At 39.0% G+C, this 16,012-nt stretch overlaps 2 protein-coding genes across 3 annotated transcripts in view; both read right to left on the reverse strand.

Annotated features, from left to right (window-relative positions):
* CUBN (cubilin) overlaps positions 1-1,816 on the reverse strand; it is a 262,964-nt gene extending 261,148 nt beyond the window's left edge. Inside the window, exons 1-2 of the mRNA XM_082845199.1 lie at positions 1,667-1,816; positions 1,139-1,268 (exon numbers count right to left, since the gene is read on the reverse strand). Coding sequence (XP_082701325.1) covers positions 1,139-1,268; positions 1,667-1,779 — 243 coding nt within the window. The 5' untranslated portion in view covers positions 1,780-1,816. The remainder of the gene's footprint in view (positions 1-1,138; positions 1,269-1,666) is intronic.
* Positions 1,780-16,012, reverse strand: part of TRDMT1 (tRNA aspartic acid methyltransferase 1) — a 77,575-nt gene continuing 63,342 nt past the window's right edge. Inside the window, exon 12 of one of the 2 annotated variants that reach the window (XR_014326393.1) lies at positions 1,780-1,947. The gene's annotated coding sequence lies outside the window, so the exon portion shown is untranslated. Of the gene's footprint in view, positions 1,948-9,259; positions 9,385-16,012 lie in introns of those variants that run through there. The other variant, XR_014326394.1, reaches the window with a different exon arrangement.

The raw sequence follows: 16,012 nt of genomic DNA on the forward strand, positions 1-16,012 counted from the left end.
ATGCCAACTTCTAACATTATGACGGATAGGCCTGCATGGTGTAGACAATAATGAGCACTGAAAGCATTCAATAAGACAGGAGAACAACTGGCCAAGTCTGTTGTGTGGCAAAAGTAAACGGGTCACATCTGCCACTTTCTATGGTCGCCCTCCATCCTCGGTCCCCTTGTAAAGAGGCCCCACTATCACCCTCTGCACCTTCTGTGGACTACAGTAAATAAGCCTACACAGCAAGCCACTTCCTGCTAGAAATACCACCTGTGCCCCTCACTAACCCTAGGGCATTGTTCTTTCCAAGGACTTGTTTCACCTCCGATTATGTTCCCTGTGCTAAAGATTCAAAGTACAGATTAACATAGGCCTCTTTCTCGTACCAGTTAGAATGGGCATCGTCAGAAAATCTACAAACAATTAACGCTGGAGAGGGTGTGGAGAAAAGGGAACCCTCTTGCACTGTTGGTGGGAATGGAAATGGATACAGCTCTATGGAGAACAGTATGGAGGTTCCTTAAAAAACCAAAAATAGAACTACCATATCACCCAGCAATCCCACTCCTGGGCATATACCCTGAGAAAACCATAATTCAAAAAGACACATGCACCCCAATGTTCATTGCAGCACTATTTACAATAGCCAGGTCATGGAAGCAACCTAAATGCCCACTGACAGACGAATGGATGAAGAAGATGTGGTACATATATACAATGGAATATTACTCAGCCGTAAGAAGGAACAAAATTGGGTCATTTGTAGAGACGTGGATGGAGCTAGAGACTGTCATACAGAGTGAAGTATGTCAGAAAGAGAAAAACAAATATATATTAACTCATATATGTGGAATCTAGAAAAATGGTACAGATGAACTGGTTTGCAAGGCACATATAGAGACACAGATGTAGAGAACAAACGTATGGACACCAAGGGGGGAAAGCGGCAGGGCGTGGAGGTGGTGGTGTGATGAATTGGGAGATTGGGATTGACATGTATACACTGATGTGTATAAAATAGATAACTAATAAGAACCTGCTGTATAAAAAATAATAATAAAATAAATTTTAAAAAAACCCATAGGCCTGTTCAATCAAGTAACCATATACAAATATACAAAACTACTTCAAGGCATTTCCAGTGTATTACCTGATGTAAACATTCGCCAAGGTCTTCATCATTTAATTTAATTTTTCCCAGGGATCCAGTTCTAAATTCAATGTTTTGAGCTGATCCAGTAACAAACACTAAATTCCCTCTCTCTGCAGTCATTCGAGGTCTGCATGATCCAAGCCAGAGAATGTATCGGTGATTATGGCACATAGCTTTTAAGTCTAAAGAACAAAGGTTCTCAGCGACTAACTACAGACTGCATACACCTTTGCTTTGTGGTCAACTCAACCAAATTCTCCCAGCTCATCTGCCATTTCTTTCTTTGCAAATTTCCTGGAGATATCTCCTAGGAATTGTATGCTTGCCTAATTTGCAAAATGATAAATGGAAAGTTTGTGTATAAAAAGATACTTCCATACATCCATACAACTGTTTTCCCCTATCTGTTTTTAACATCATTGTTTTCCTCAAGAAAAATTACACTTTTGCTTACCTGGTTATTTGTGAAAACTGATGAGGACCCACCCTAGTCCATCAGCAGAAATAATCCATGTGTCTACTTACTGTTGGAGGTCAGTATTTCTTTTTTGTCTCTGCAGCGCAAGTCCTCCAGCTTCACCATGTGATTCAGCAAATGTCAATAAAATAACCAAACTCCAAAGAAAAAGTGAGGACATCTTCCTCACCAACCTCCAAGGTTGTCAGGTAGGAGGGAGGCCGCTCTACCCAACTGAGTGTGGCCGTTTGGAAAAAGCAAACCAGGCAGACGTACTTTGACCAGTGGGATGTCCTGCAGTTTTCATATCTTCCTTCTTTGCCCTAGAAGGCTACGTTATTTCTTCTTCCTGAGGGATGTAAATGATCTTAGATCTTCAGGACTCTTCAACTCGTGAGAGGTCAAAATCTACTTCTAAGTGATGCACAACTTAATCATTATCTGTTTGACCTTTGAAATGGTAAGAAATTGCTTTGGAAACATCCACTAAAACAATTCTTGCTTAAGAAGTAGCCACCTTTCAGCAAATGCTTCTGGGAAAATTGGATATCCACATGCAAAAGGATAAATTTGGACCCTGACTTTATATTATATAGAAAAATTAACTCAAAATGAACCAAATACCTAAATATAGGAGATAAAACCATAACATTCTTAGGAAAAAACATAGGGGAAAGATTCATCACATTGGATTCTGCAATGATTTCTTTGATGAATCATTTCAATGATTTCTCTGACTCCAAGAGTACAGCAACAAAAGAGAAAAAGAATAGATAAATTGGACTGCTTCAAAATGAAAAACTTTTGTATATTAAAGGACACTATCAACAGAGTGAAAAGGCAACTGAAAGAATGGGAAAAAATTTGCAAATCATATATATGAGAAGAGGTTAAATATGCAGAATATGTAAAGAACTCCTACAACTCAACAGCAAAAAACAAATAAAGCAATTAAGAAATGGGCAAAGAAAATCGACATTTCTTCAGAGGAGATATTCAAATAGCCAAACAACACACGAAAAGATACCCAACATCACTCATCACCAGGGAAATATAAATCAGAACCACAATGAGACACCACTTCACACTCGTAGGATGGCTACTATCAAACAAAAGCAGAACATAGTAAGTACTGGGTGAGGATGTGAAAAAATCGGAACCCTTGTACACTGTTGGTGAGCATGTAAAATGGTACAGTTACTGTAAAACAGTGGCAGTTGCTCAGAAAATTCAACATAGAATTGCCATATGATCCAGGAATTCTACTTCTGGGTATATACACGAAAGAATGGAAAACAGGAACTCAAAGAGATATTTGTACAACTATGATCATAGCAGCATTACGTGGAAGCAAGCCAAGTGTTCACTGACCGATATGAACGGAAAAACAAAACGTGTTGCATGCATATCATGGAATGTTATTCAGCCTTAAGAAGGAAGGAAACTCTGACATATGCTACAACGTGGAGGAACCTTGAAGACATTATGCTAAGTGAAATAAGTCAATCACAAAAGGGCATATACTGCATGATTCCACTCATATGAAGACCCTAAACACAGAAAGTAGAATGGTGGTCTCCAGAGATGCAGGGTAGGGAGAATGGTAAGTTATTGTTTAATGGGTACAGAGTTTCACTTTGGAAAGATGAAAAAAAGTTCTGGAGATAGATAGTAGTGATGGTTGCACAACAATGTGAAGGTATGTAATACCATTGAACTTAAAAATTACTCCCTTAAATAGGCTCTGCAACTTGATATTATGGAGAGATGTAACACTGTTTTACACCTGTTCTATTCAACCACAAGAACAAAACTAGCAAAACTAGTGGGCAAGCTGCTATTTTCTTGAGGTGATACTGAAGTCAACTGATGAGTTTTTTGTTATTCTGTTATTCGTTTTAAGAAACAGGTGTCATACCACAACGCATTTCAAGTTGAATACATTTTTTTAAAGTTTCATTAGTTCAAGCTTTGTTTAAAAGCTTAACAGTTTGGTACGGGGGGAGTGGTGGAGGGAGATCTTGTCTTCGTGAAATATTTGTCAACTTTAAGAATAGGATCAAATAGGATGGGTTAGAATCCTCCAACACAAAGGACAATTCTAACTCTGAACTTTGAACATAACTATTTTCATGATTCTATTTTCTTAAAGGTTACTTGCACTCAGCAAATTTGTTAAGTGCAATAACAGATGTCTCCAGCATGATTTCAGTAAGAACTTACTTTTTTTTTAACAGAATTTTCCTGTGTTACTAATGTGTTTATTATTAAACAAAGTAAAGATAATTTCTCTGCTCCCAATCTAGCCATCCAATTCCTAACTGTCCCTCACGCTAGAAGGAAAAGAAAGAAATATGCTTTCAAGGTCTGACTGACTTTGGAATGACGAGTTAGGGAATTTTACATCCAGTCCACCTGCTCAACTCTAGCTGAGATCAATAGACAAGTCAGACAGTCTGCATGTGATTCGGTGGAAGCAATATAAAAATCAGTCGCTGTTTCCACACCATTATCACTCATCCTGTTTACCTGCCTTATTCGGAATTTCTTCAGCAAAGACAAATTGAGATAGTTTTAGAATCCATGACCTCAGACTTAGAAGGTGAATATTCTCCTCTCTCCTTTTCCCAGAGTAAATGTTCTATTAACCTGAAACCCTGTCTTTCATTGGCTGGCAAAGCTCCCATTTCCTCCCTAATTCAGAATGCATTCCACAAAGATTCTTCATGTGCCCTTTACATATTAGCCATTCTACAAAATGGTAGGAATACAAAGTGAAATACGTTGCAGATTTTCCCCTCCAAAGTCAGGTCTAGGGAAGATCATTCATGTGGGTTCAAAATCCAGCTCCATCACTTTCTGACCATGTGGCCCTGTTTCTTCATCAGCAGAAAGATAATAATAACAGCACTGAAACTATACAAAATGTTTAACACATCCGGTCTTTGGCATTTGATAAGTGTCCACTAAATGTAAACTGTGGTTTTCATGTAAATAAGTATAACCCTCCTTCTTCTTCTACACTTGAACTTGGGTTTCTTAAAGTAAGAAATGATAGAAGAATCCACAGTTGACTTAAAAACCATGGGCACCAGGAATATCAGGGGTGTCTAATCTCCCCTTTTATGGAAAAGGATTCCAGAACAGAGACATGCATTGAGGACTTTGAGTGAGGAAGGGGACATCTGACCTGCAGCTGGGGATGTGAGGCAAAGGCAAGCTGGTGTCTGAGAACCAGGCAAGGTCGTGCCAGGAAGCAGGGAAGAGCTCCGCACGGATGGGTGGGAAGCAAGGTTAGATCTAAATCCTAGCGTCTCCAAGCGCAGGCAAGCCGAAGGGAACAAACTCCTCCTCGAGGTGGAGCTGAGAAAGCAGAGAAAGGGAGGGTTTGCTCTAGGAGCTGCTCCATGGGAGGGGACCGAGTGTGAGAGTACACCTAAGAAAGCCGTAATACACGAGGTTTTTTGCATTCATTAAAATAAAATTATTAATTCAGAACACTAATAATATCCATGATATTTACACATCTTAAGTTTGTCAAGAGGTCTGTTGCACTCTTGGTTTCCAGTCTTTGGCATCTACAACAAGGTGCATGCCAATGTGTTTTGCTTTGTTGCAGATGTTACACATGGTACGTGGAGTTGGGGTTTTTTCTGCTTCTCCATCTGCATGGGCAGTGTGTTACTAATCAATAATGCATGGCCTGCTGACCTGTGCTCCCAACCCTGCCCCCTGGTGTCATCTTCCTCCCTCCTCTTCCTCCCAGCTTCTTAGCTCTTCTTACAGGAGTATCAGCTCCCTTCTCTTCCTCCTTCCCTCCTTACAGAAAAGAATCAGAATTATCTTCTCCTTTCTTCTTCCTTTAACTTTTCTAAGACATCTTTGTACACCCCTTGCTTCTTCTGTACCATTCACTTCACCTCCTTTTTCTACTTGAATCCTCAGCCCCCACCATTTCTAATAATCCCCAACACAATGCACAAATGAAATTCATGAGTGACTCAGTTCACAAAGGAAAATTTTGTGGTCATCAAAAGTATATACGAAAGTAAATTCCAGTATACTAGAAGTTCACATGAGGGGAATTGCTGGGTAAGAAGGCGTCACTGTAATCAGAACGTTGATAAGGACCAAAACAAAAACACAACAACAAAAGCAATAGAGAACAGAATTACCTCTGCCTGGGAAGGGCAATGCAGGCTTCCCAAGAGCCAGCTGAGTCTTACAGAATGTATAGGAGTTCTCCAGGCAAAGTAGGGGGATTGGGAGTCTCAGACAGAGAAGATGGTACATCCAAAGCTTTCCAATTACAAAAGAGCTAAACGTGGCTGCAACAGTGTGTGTTTGTGGGAGATGAAATTTTTTAAAGGGAAAGGAAGTCAGGTCCAGAAGGACCAGGAAATGTTATTTTAATGAGTTTAGATCTTATTTTATTTTTAAATAATGGAGAATTATGAGGGTATTTTACATAGGAGGTCATGTTTGCATTCTACAAGCATCCCTGCAGAGCCAAGTCTCAGACCCAGAGGTAGTGAGGAAGATGTGGTACAGCTAAGGTGTGACCTGGGGAGGCCTTTTTTGAAGGCAGTGGCAGAGAGAGCAGGAGACAGTGAGAGAGGTATTTAGGAAACAGGATCTACAGAAAAATAGATTGGGGCAGTTAAGAGAGAGGAGGGAAGTGATGCACAGGTTCCCTGCTTGAGAAATTGGAAGGATAGAGGTGTCAATAATTGAATAAGACAGAATAATTAAGGGAAGGAGGTTCTGGAGAAAAGGTAAGAGTTCAGATTTGGGTGCACAGAGATCTGAGGAATATTCACCTCCTCCCCACCCCGCCCCGCCCCTGTCCTGCCCCACTGCCTCAAGGCCCCACTTTGCAAATGGTTTAGATATCAGTGGTGGGTGTAGGGAAGATCCAGAGATGGCCTAGACCACAGCCTTGCTACTCAAAGTGTGCTCCATGGACCCAGCACAGACTTTACCCAGGAGCTTGTCAGACATGCAAAAATCTCAGGTTCAACCTCAGACCTACAGAATCCACATCTACATTTTACAAAGACCCTCTCTTTCTGACCCAGGGGGTGAAGGCACCTTCACTCCAGAAAAGAGTCATATGGCCTCCACAAGTGCATCTGTATTTCTATTTTTTCTTAGATTGGTCTTCTAATTTTCCATAACTTCCTTTTCTATTTCCTATTTCTTTATCTTCTTTTGTTCTACTAAGAAATCTTTGTTATTTATCTTTTAAAATGTATATTGATTTTTTTAATTTTTGGCATATTTTTAATTTCAAAAACTCATTCTTATTTTGTGTTGTAACATCTCCTCCTATTACTCTAAAAATATTATAGCTGCTTTTTTTTTTTTTTTTTTTTATTTATTTATTTTTGCTGTGTTGGGTCTTCGTTTCTGTGCGAGGGCTTTCTCTAGTTGCGGCGAGCGGGGGCCACTCTTCATCACGGTGCGCAGGCCTCTCACTGTCGCGGCCTCTCTTGTTGCAGAGCACAAGCTCCAGATGCGCAGGCTCAGTAGTTGTGGCTCACGAGCCTAGTTGCTCCTCGGCATGTGGGATTCTCCCGGACCAGGGCTCGAACCCATGTCCCCTGCATTGGCAGGCGGATTCTCAACCACTGCGCCACCAGGGAAGCCCCTATAGCTGCTTTTTGAAGTTTACTGCATGGTCTCTGATTTCTCTAAGTTCTTCTTCTTCTGTTTGCTTGTTTAGATCTTTCTATTTCATATCAGAGGCTCTCCTCAAATACCTATTTATCCTTATGTGTTCATTTAAATTTAAGAATAAAACACTAAAGAGTGGATGATAAGCTCTGTGTGATGGACGGTGATGGACAGTGTTCGTAACTAGCAAACTTTATCGTGGGTGGTTGAATGGCAAGCTGACAGTTCCATTGGGGGAACACCAACTGTCAATTTTTGAAGATATTTTTTCCCCTGGGGACATATAATTTCTTCAGAAAAAAAAATACACCAGTTTTCTACCTGGATAAGGAAAGTTTGCTGGAAATTTTAATGCTAAGTGTGTAGACTTTATTTAGCCCCTTGTTTTCCATCTTTTTTTCCAAATTCTTGGAGAGTACCTCAATTCTGTATTAATATAAGCCCTATAACTTATTTCATACACCAAGGTTTACTTTTCATTCCTACTAGTATCATCTAAATCCCATGGTTTTACAGTCTTAATAAGCATTTACTGCAGACATATGACATCCTCAACAATGAGGGAAATTCAAAGAAGTAAACGTCATGACTTTCTCTGGCTTGCAATAAAGGCATATGTACAAATCTAGAGCACTGTGATAAGGCAACATTATAAAGATGGGTAAGACACACGAGACAAAGTGCATACTAACATGCTTTTAGGAAAACAGCACGAACCAAACTGAAAAAGAAGTCCTGAACCCAGTCTGGGCATACTGTAGTGGTTCTGCAAATCCAGGAGGGTCATTTTGGAGAGAGGTGGTTGGGTAAAGGTGGCAGCATTGATGAAGGGCCTTAAGCGGCCGCTTGAAGAATTTTGATTTAAGTTTTTTATTTAATGGGGAGCTGCTCTTGTATTTTGAGTTAAATAATCCTTACGTGAAATTTCCAGAAGGCCAGCTGAACTTATCTGGAGGGCTGGATCAGTGGAGGAGTCATGAGAATAGGGAGAGAGGGTTGACATGAAGAGGTGCCTTGGAGGGAGAATGGCAAGGTTCTCATACCCTATATTCTAGCTCCCATCTCATTTTATAGCTTCAATGTGGCTTTGGTGCTTTCTTTGGTCCCTTTTCATTTTTACATCAGTTTAAAACAGAATACTGTAGAATTAATCTGTGTTTTAGTCATTAATGGAAACATCTGTGAATATAATGATCTCTCTCAACCTTTATGACACTTAACTCATTCTCTTTTTCAGGGAACTCACATTGCTTGAAAGGTACATTTACATATGCCAATTTTTGTGATTTTCTACAAAATGTCTGAACAATATTGTTCCAATTGTCTATTCATTTCCCATGAAGGATCACATAAAATAATTACGGGAATTGATGTAAGTTTAAAACTATTCATTTGCTCATTTCATGGAAAATGCATTACCTCCTAGTAAATTACCAAATCCACTCCTGCGATAAACTGACCTTTTTGAATGCAGTGTGGTCTTGACTCAGGGAACACAATCCAGACGTTTGTTCTCCATGCTCATTACTACAATGATTGCAATTATCCTTGAGCAGAATGAAAAAGCATTATGGGTTAATCATTACCATCTGAATAATTCAGGTTTGGCAGAGATCTTCCTGAGGAGGTAGATCTTGTTATTTATTATTGAGAGTTTGGAGGACTTTTTTGCTTTTCTTTTTCAGATTTTTTTTTAAGTGCAATAATCCTTACATAAACAAAGAGGATATAATCAGAAAATTCATATCCAGAGGGAGGAATGTAATAGAGGAACAAAGCTTCACATAAGGAACAGAGGTTGCTAATGGCATATATACAAACACACACACAGCGTCTGTGTACTGGGGAGTCTTGTGTCATTGTGAGACAGAGACTGGTTAAGGACAGAGCACACAGCAGAGGGCATACATTGCTAGAATTCATGGCTCCAAAAGCCAGGGGGGACACAATACAGCTTTCCCTACTTCCCACACCTCAAGACCCCAGGACTCCAGCACCTCTGCTGGATGAATTCAAGCTTGATTTCCATGAAGGTGTGAAGCCATAAAGCGGAGGTTATCTTTGATGTGCACCACGGGTAAACCCACCTGACATCCCTCTCCAAGGTAACCTAAAAAGAACAAAATAAGTTTTCTACTCTGTGACTCCTAAAATTCCCTGAACAAGGCAATGAAGTGAAAGATTTAGACACCTTTCATACTATAATCAAAGAAAATGCCAGGTTGTATTAACACAATCATGTAAGTGATTGTAGCCATGTAGGGGCAAATAGTTGCTACTCTAACCTTTTGAAAAGGGGGAAATGCATTTTTGTAACAGTATTTTGTATTTGATGAGAGGAAGAGAGCAACTGAAAATTCACCACTGCGGGGATGTGGGGGAGGGAAGGAAGATGAGTTTAGGGATACCCTGAGAAAACCATAATTCAAAAAGGGACATGCACCCCAATGTTCACTGCAGCTCTATTCACAACAGCCAGGACACGGAACCAACCCAAGTGTCAATCAACAGACGAATGGCTAAAGAAGATGTGGCACATATATACAATGGAATATTACTCAGCCATAAAAAGAAACAAAACTGAGTTGTTTGCAGTGAGGTGGATGGACCTAAAGACTGTCATACAGAGTGAAGTAAGTCAGAAAAACAAATACTGTATGCTAACACATATATATGGAATCTAAAAAAAAAAAAAAAAAAGGTACTGATGAAGCTAGTTGCAGGCCAGGAATAGAGACGCAGACATAGAGAATGGACTTGAGGATACTGGGGGGGGAAGGGTAAGCTGGGACGAAGTGAGAGAGTAGCATGGACATGTATACACTACCAAATGTAAAATAGATAGCTAGTGGGAAGCAGCCGCATAGCACAGGGAGATCAGCTCGGTGCTTTGTGACCACCTAGAGGGGTGGGATAGGGAGGGTGGGAGGGAGACGCAAGAGGGAGGGGATACGGGGATATACGTATGCATATGGCTGATTCACTTTGGTATACAACAGAAACTAACGCGGTATTGTAAAGCAATTATACTCCAATAAAGATCTATTAAAAAAATAAAGAGAATGGTAAAATGAGGGGAAACAAAAGAGTCTAGGGATACTTGGCAGCTACAGAACTGCCTCTTGTGGTGAACTTCTAATTGGAGAGATACAAACAGAAGCAGCTCACAGAGGCATCTTTATCTGGTGGTGGGAGGCTTTGCTTCACTGATGTGATCGATGACAGGAGGAGTGTTTTAACAAGGCTGATGCCTTACAAAGGGCCATCATTCCCAGGGGATGCATTAATTGAAGTGCCACGCAGACTGTGGGAACATGTAAGGTGTTGTCATCAAGGGCGGGAAGAAGGCTGGGATGACCGCACTTCTCACTCACTCAGTGCCATTATTCTAAGATCTGTAAAAACCAAAGCCTTTGTCCCTTTGTATTTTTCTTTTTTAAAATAGCGGCTTGGGCTGTATTTATTACAGAAGTACTACTAAATCAGGCTTTGCCAACAATTCCTAAACTGTGTTTAGAGAAGGCATAAACAATCCCCTAGGAGTTACACACAATTGTGGTATTAAATACTTTTCTTATAACATCTAATGTGCTATTCTTGTTTAGGCTGACAGATAGAATTATTCCAGCCAGTCCCCAAGTCATGAAAGACATGATGATTCTGCTACAATACTCAGCATATTCATATTCAAGTCAGACTAATTGGACAATTATTTGTTAGGTACCCCCTGATTGTCAGCATCTGAGAGAGGCACCGAGGAGACAGAACTGGGTAAGATACAGCCTTTGTCCTGGAGGAAAGAAGTCTGGGGAGGAGATGGTATTATATGCCATCAGGCTGCAAATGAAGTAGTGACTTGAGAGCTAGATTACCCATGGTAGAGGTGGAATAGAGTATTGGTTTTGATAGAAAGAATACTTTTAATTATAAAAGTAATATAACTATATTACATTGAATGGAGTATTCAAAGACTGGCTTCTTTCACTTAGCATAATGTTTTCAAGGTTCATCTGTGTTGTAGCATGTATCAGTACTGCATCCTTTTTTATGACTGAATCTATTGTACGGATGTACACATTTTGTTTATTCATTCATCAACTGATGAACACAATAGTCATTTCCCTTTTTGGCTATTATGAATAATGTTGCTATGAACACTCATGTACAAGTTTGTGTGTGGATATGTTTTCAGTTCTCTTTGGAATATGCCTACGAGCATTCTTGTTGGGTCACATAGTAACACAATGTTTTGAGGAACTACCAAACTGTTTGTCAAAGGAGCTGCTCGTTGCATATTTTATTGATTGGTTTCACAATCTTGTATTTCAGCATTGCCTTATTGTAACACATTCAATCTGCTTCCAGTTTCACTATGTTTAATATCTTCATTCCTATAAACTGCCGTCCTTTTGAATTACATTATTAAGGCAGATTCCCATGGTGGGTCTTGTTTTTACCATCTTTTACTTTCAACCTACTTAAATCATTTCATTTGAAGCAGGTTTCTTATCAAAGTATACAATTACATGATGTTTTTTAATCCACTCTACTAATCTCTGTATTTTAAATACTGTATTTTGACCAACTATATTTAAGACATTTATCGATCTGGGAGAGCTTTTGTGCCATTTAATCATTCTTGTTTGTTTCCTCTGCTTCACATTCCTCTCTCTTCTCTTGCCTTCCTGTGGGTTACTTAAATATTTCTTAGGATTCCATCTTGATTTATTTGTAGTGGTTTTGAGTGCATTTCTTTGCACAGTTTTTGCAGTGGCTGCTGCTCTGGACATAACAATATACTGTACGTACATGACATCACAGTTGATTGCTATCAGCAATTCACCACTTTAAGTGAAATGAAATCTCAGTTCCATTTAGGTTCCTTGAATTTCTCCACTTTTAAATATTGTCTCGAGCATTAGATGGTATTATCATTTTTGTTTCAATCATCAAATGTGATTTATATCATGAGGAGAAGCAGAGTCTATTGTAAGTATCCATACTTCTGCTCTTTCCATTACTCTTTCTTCCTTCCTGATGCTCCAAGATGTCTTTTTTTATCATTTCATTTCTGTTTGCAGAACGTCCAATAGCCATTGTTTATGGGTAGGTTTCCTAGCAACAAACGCTTTTAGTTTTGCTTCATTTGAGAATACCATTATCTCCCCTTCATTCCTGTGGGACGGTCTGGACGCAGAACTTTCAGTTAACAGTTTCTTTCTTTGAGCACAGTTGTGCCACCTCTTTCTAGCCCCCATGGTTTCTGATGAGAAATCTGCTGTTATTCAAACTGTGTTCTGCTATAGTAATGTGTCCCTTCTCTCTGGTTGCTTTCATTTTTTGTTTTTAGTTTTCACATGTTTAATTATAAAGTGTCTTTGCATGGATTTCTTTCAGCCTATCCTGTTTGGGGTACACTCAGCTTCCTGAACCTGCATATTTATTCTTTGCTAAATTTGAGATGTTTTCATCCATTAGTTCTTTGCACATTCATCCAGCTCTATTCTTTTTTCTCCTCTACTTCTTGGACTCCAAATATATGAATGTTGGTTCTTTATTACTGTCTCAGAGGTCACTGAGTCTCATTTTTCCCCAGTCTTCTCTTTGTTATTCAGATTTACTAATTCTATTGCTTATTTTCAAGTTCACTGATTCTATCATCTGTCATTTTCATTCTATCATAGAACCCATCCAATGAGTTTTCTATTTTGGCTATTGTATTTTTCAGTTATATAATTGCCTTTATTTATTTTTTTAAAAAAACTGGGACAAAAATGCACATCATAGTGGTTTTTTTTATCGTTAACAAAAAAATCTTTGTTAACTATTTCCTTGGGGAGCCTTTCTATTTTTTGCTTCAAAAGAATTTGTAACTACTTGTTAAGGCATTTTTATGATGGCTGCTTTAAAATCTTTGTCAGATAAATCCAACACCTGGCTCATCCTGGAGATGCCATCAGTTGGCTGTCTTTTCTTATTTGTTGTGATTTGCTTGGTTCTTGGTATGACAGGTGATTTTAGATTATATCCTGGATATTTCGTCTATTATGTTAGAAGACTCTGGGTTCTATTTTAATCTTTTATTTTAGCAGGCAGTCACTATGTTTATGTTTAGCATGCAGGCCCTGGCCTACCTTTTGGTCTATGATTCCAGTGGCAGTTTAAATTTCAGAGCCTTTGCAGTGTTAACTTGGTCTATCTGGTGCTGCTGGAGCTCAAAGTGGTCCTTGATGGTGTTACCTTAGGGGAAAGAAGTTTTCCCCAAGACGAGTCACCTGGTACCTCTAGGTTGGGGGAAGACAGCCCCCTGCCCATGGTGATGAAAACTTCTAGGTCAGACACTCCTGTAGCAGAATGCCCCTTGTCAGGGCTCCATGGTTGCTCAGTGTCTCTCAACAAGTGAGAGGAGCCTGGACCTGCCAGGGGAGTAATGCTTCCCCTGGACACTTGCCCGTGGGGATCCCTATACAATGCCCTTGAGGGTTGTATCAGACCCACCTGGTGTTGTCAGCAGGACCCCTGTTCCATCCTGGGCTCCCTTATGTTGCTAGCTTGGTGGTCAGGAAACACCAAGCCTGGGCTACCTTCTTCTGTTGGGTGGGAGGTGATAAGACATCCTGTAACTATGCCCCCCCTCCAGTTGTGGGAGTACTTAGCTGGTTTGTTTTCTTCCTTACACCTTTCAGAGTTTTCTTTCTGATGTCTCTTGCATTGTTTTATAATCATACTTATCCAGAATTGATAATTGTACTTATCAGGAAGGAGCAGGAAAAATGAGTCTTCCCTCTTGTCTGGACAAGTCAGAATACAGTATTTTAAAAAATTTATATCTTCACAGCTTCCCCCAAAGCCAAAACCCCAAGTTCTATCCTAGAATTATTTTTTAAATCATATATTCCAAACTTGAGTAAATCTGGCTATCCTCTGTTAATAGAGGAAGTAGTGATAACACCAATTAAAGTGACTTAAAGACACTTTAAATTCCACAGTATGACAGCCTTTGGAATTTTCTATATCGATCCAGTATGGTGACTATATTCACTCATTTAACAAATATTTATTGAGTGCTTACTTTGCACCAGGTACTGTTGTAATCACTGGGAAGGTAGCAGTGAAAAAAAAAAAAAATTAAATCCCTGCCCTCCTGGAAGTTTACATTCTCTAAACCATGGAATATTTTTCATTTTAAACCAATTCAAAGTATAGTAACTATCAAGCTTATTGTCTGTTCATCCATAGGATGAGTTCTCAAATAGCAAACTCAACCTGTATCTACTATACAAGGAGCATCACATTCCAGTAGGTATTTTCCATCTTTTTTTGTGTGTAAAATTTAACTGTACTTGTGTAAGGAACTAGCTAAGTTCCTAAGTAGCTAAGTAAGCAAAATAACAACTATTTGAGTCAAAATTATATTTTCTGGGTGTCGTGGGCAAAAAAGTAGTTACAGAAAAGGGTGAGATCTCTGAGAAAAATGGCTTGGACACTGAAGGGTAGAGAAATCTGAGGACTGCATCTTCAGGAACGGATGAAGTTCAGCTCTAAACCACTCTCTGTTCTCTCTTTAGACTCTTCTTTAGGTGATCTCATCTGATTATGGAGCCAGCTTGGCTAAATAAACATGTTCCATATTTACACTCATAATTTAAATCTGCCCTGATATGAATAAAGATACAAACAAAATAAAATACAGAGCAAATACTTGAAGTAAACAGTGAAACCATAGTATGTATAAGAAGATAAATGAGAACATCCTAGGGCTATAAAGAAGAGTTCTATCAGAAAAGTAACTTCCTATCTTCTAGTTTTTGTGAAAATTTCTATCTAAATTCAGATTTGTAGAAAAAACAAGATTTTGGAAGCTTTAGGAATCAAGTATGGTATACTTGAGGGAGAGTTATAAGTGTTGGATGTAATTGAAAATAACACTCAGAACCTACGGTAAATATATAACAAATTTATTTGAGAACTTGGGGAATAAGAAGCCAAAAAAGTTCTTTGCACATGCTCGTATTTGTTGAACAAATAAATTTTAAAAGGAATAAACTCAAAAATCAAGACAAAAATAGTAATGTAGTTTGGGTCGTGGTTGTGTAAGATTTTGAAGAGCATGAGTATTTTAGTGTAAAATGTTCTTAGAAGTCAAGGAGAGAGGTCAGGAAAATGGATTTAAAAAAAAAAAACACAACGAAGTTTAAAATTTTAGCAGCAAAGTGAACGAATGACAGGAGAGGAAAAATGGTAAAGAAAGACTGACCAGTATGATCTGAAGTTGAAGAACATATGTGGGATTCTTACTGCTCTTTAATAAAACATGCAAAGGAACTTTGCCAAGTGAGGTATTATAGGCATAACTAGACATCCTGGTGAGTATGATGAATGGAGAAAGAATAGGTTGGATTGGAGGTGGGTCAAAAAAGATGCATGTTAAGAAGGTGATATGACAGCTGTATGTAGCACATTTTGACAGTAGAACCTGAGAAGAAGAGAATTCCAGTACAGGGAAGTTCCAAGGCGGTCTTGAAAAATTATATAACCAGCTCAATCACAGTCTATAAGAAACTGCTGAAACCTACAACGCTCACTCAATTTCAAAGCCCAAAGCTGTTAGCAAGTCAGTTTACAACTGGTGGCCTCAAACAGTCATAGTTCCAAGCCGAAAATCAAATTATGAAAAGTTAACCTTTTCAACAACATAACCAACTCAGAAAAACATCCTTTAACTACTTCACCTATAT

The sequence above is a fragment of the Leucopleurus acutus genome, assembly GCF_964270905.1.
Source record: "Leucopleurus acutus genome assembly, chromosome: 1".
Classification (NCBI taxonomy): Eukaryota; Metazoa; Chordata; class Mammalia; order Artiodactyla; family Delphinidae; genus Leucopleurus; species Leucopleurus acutus.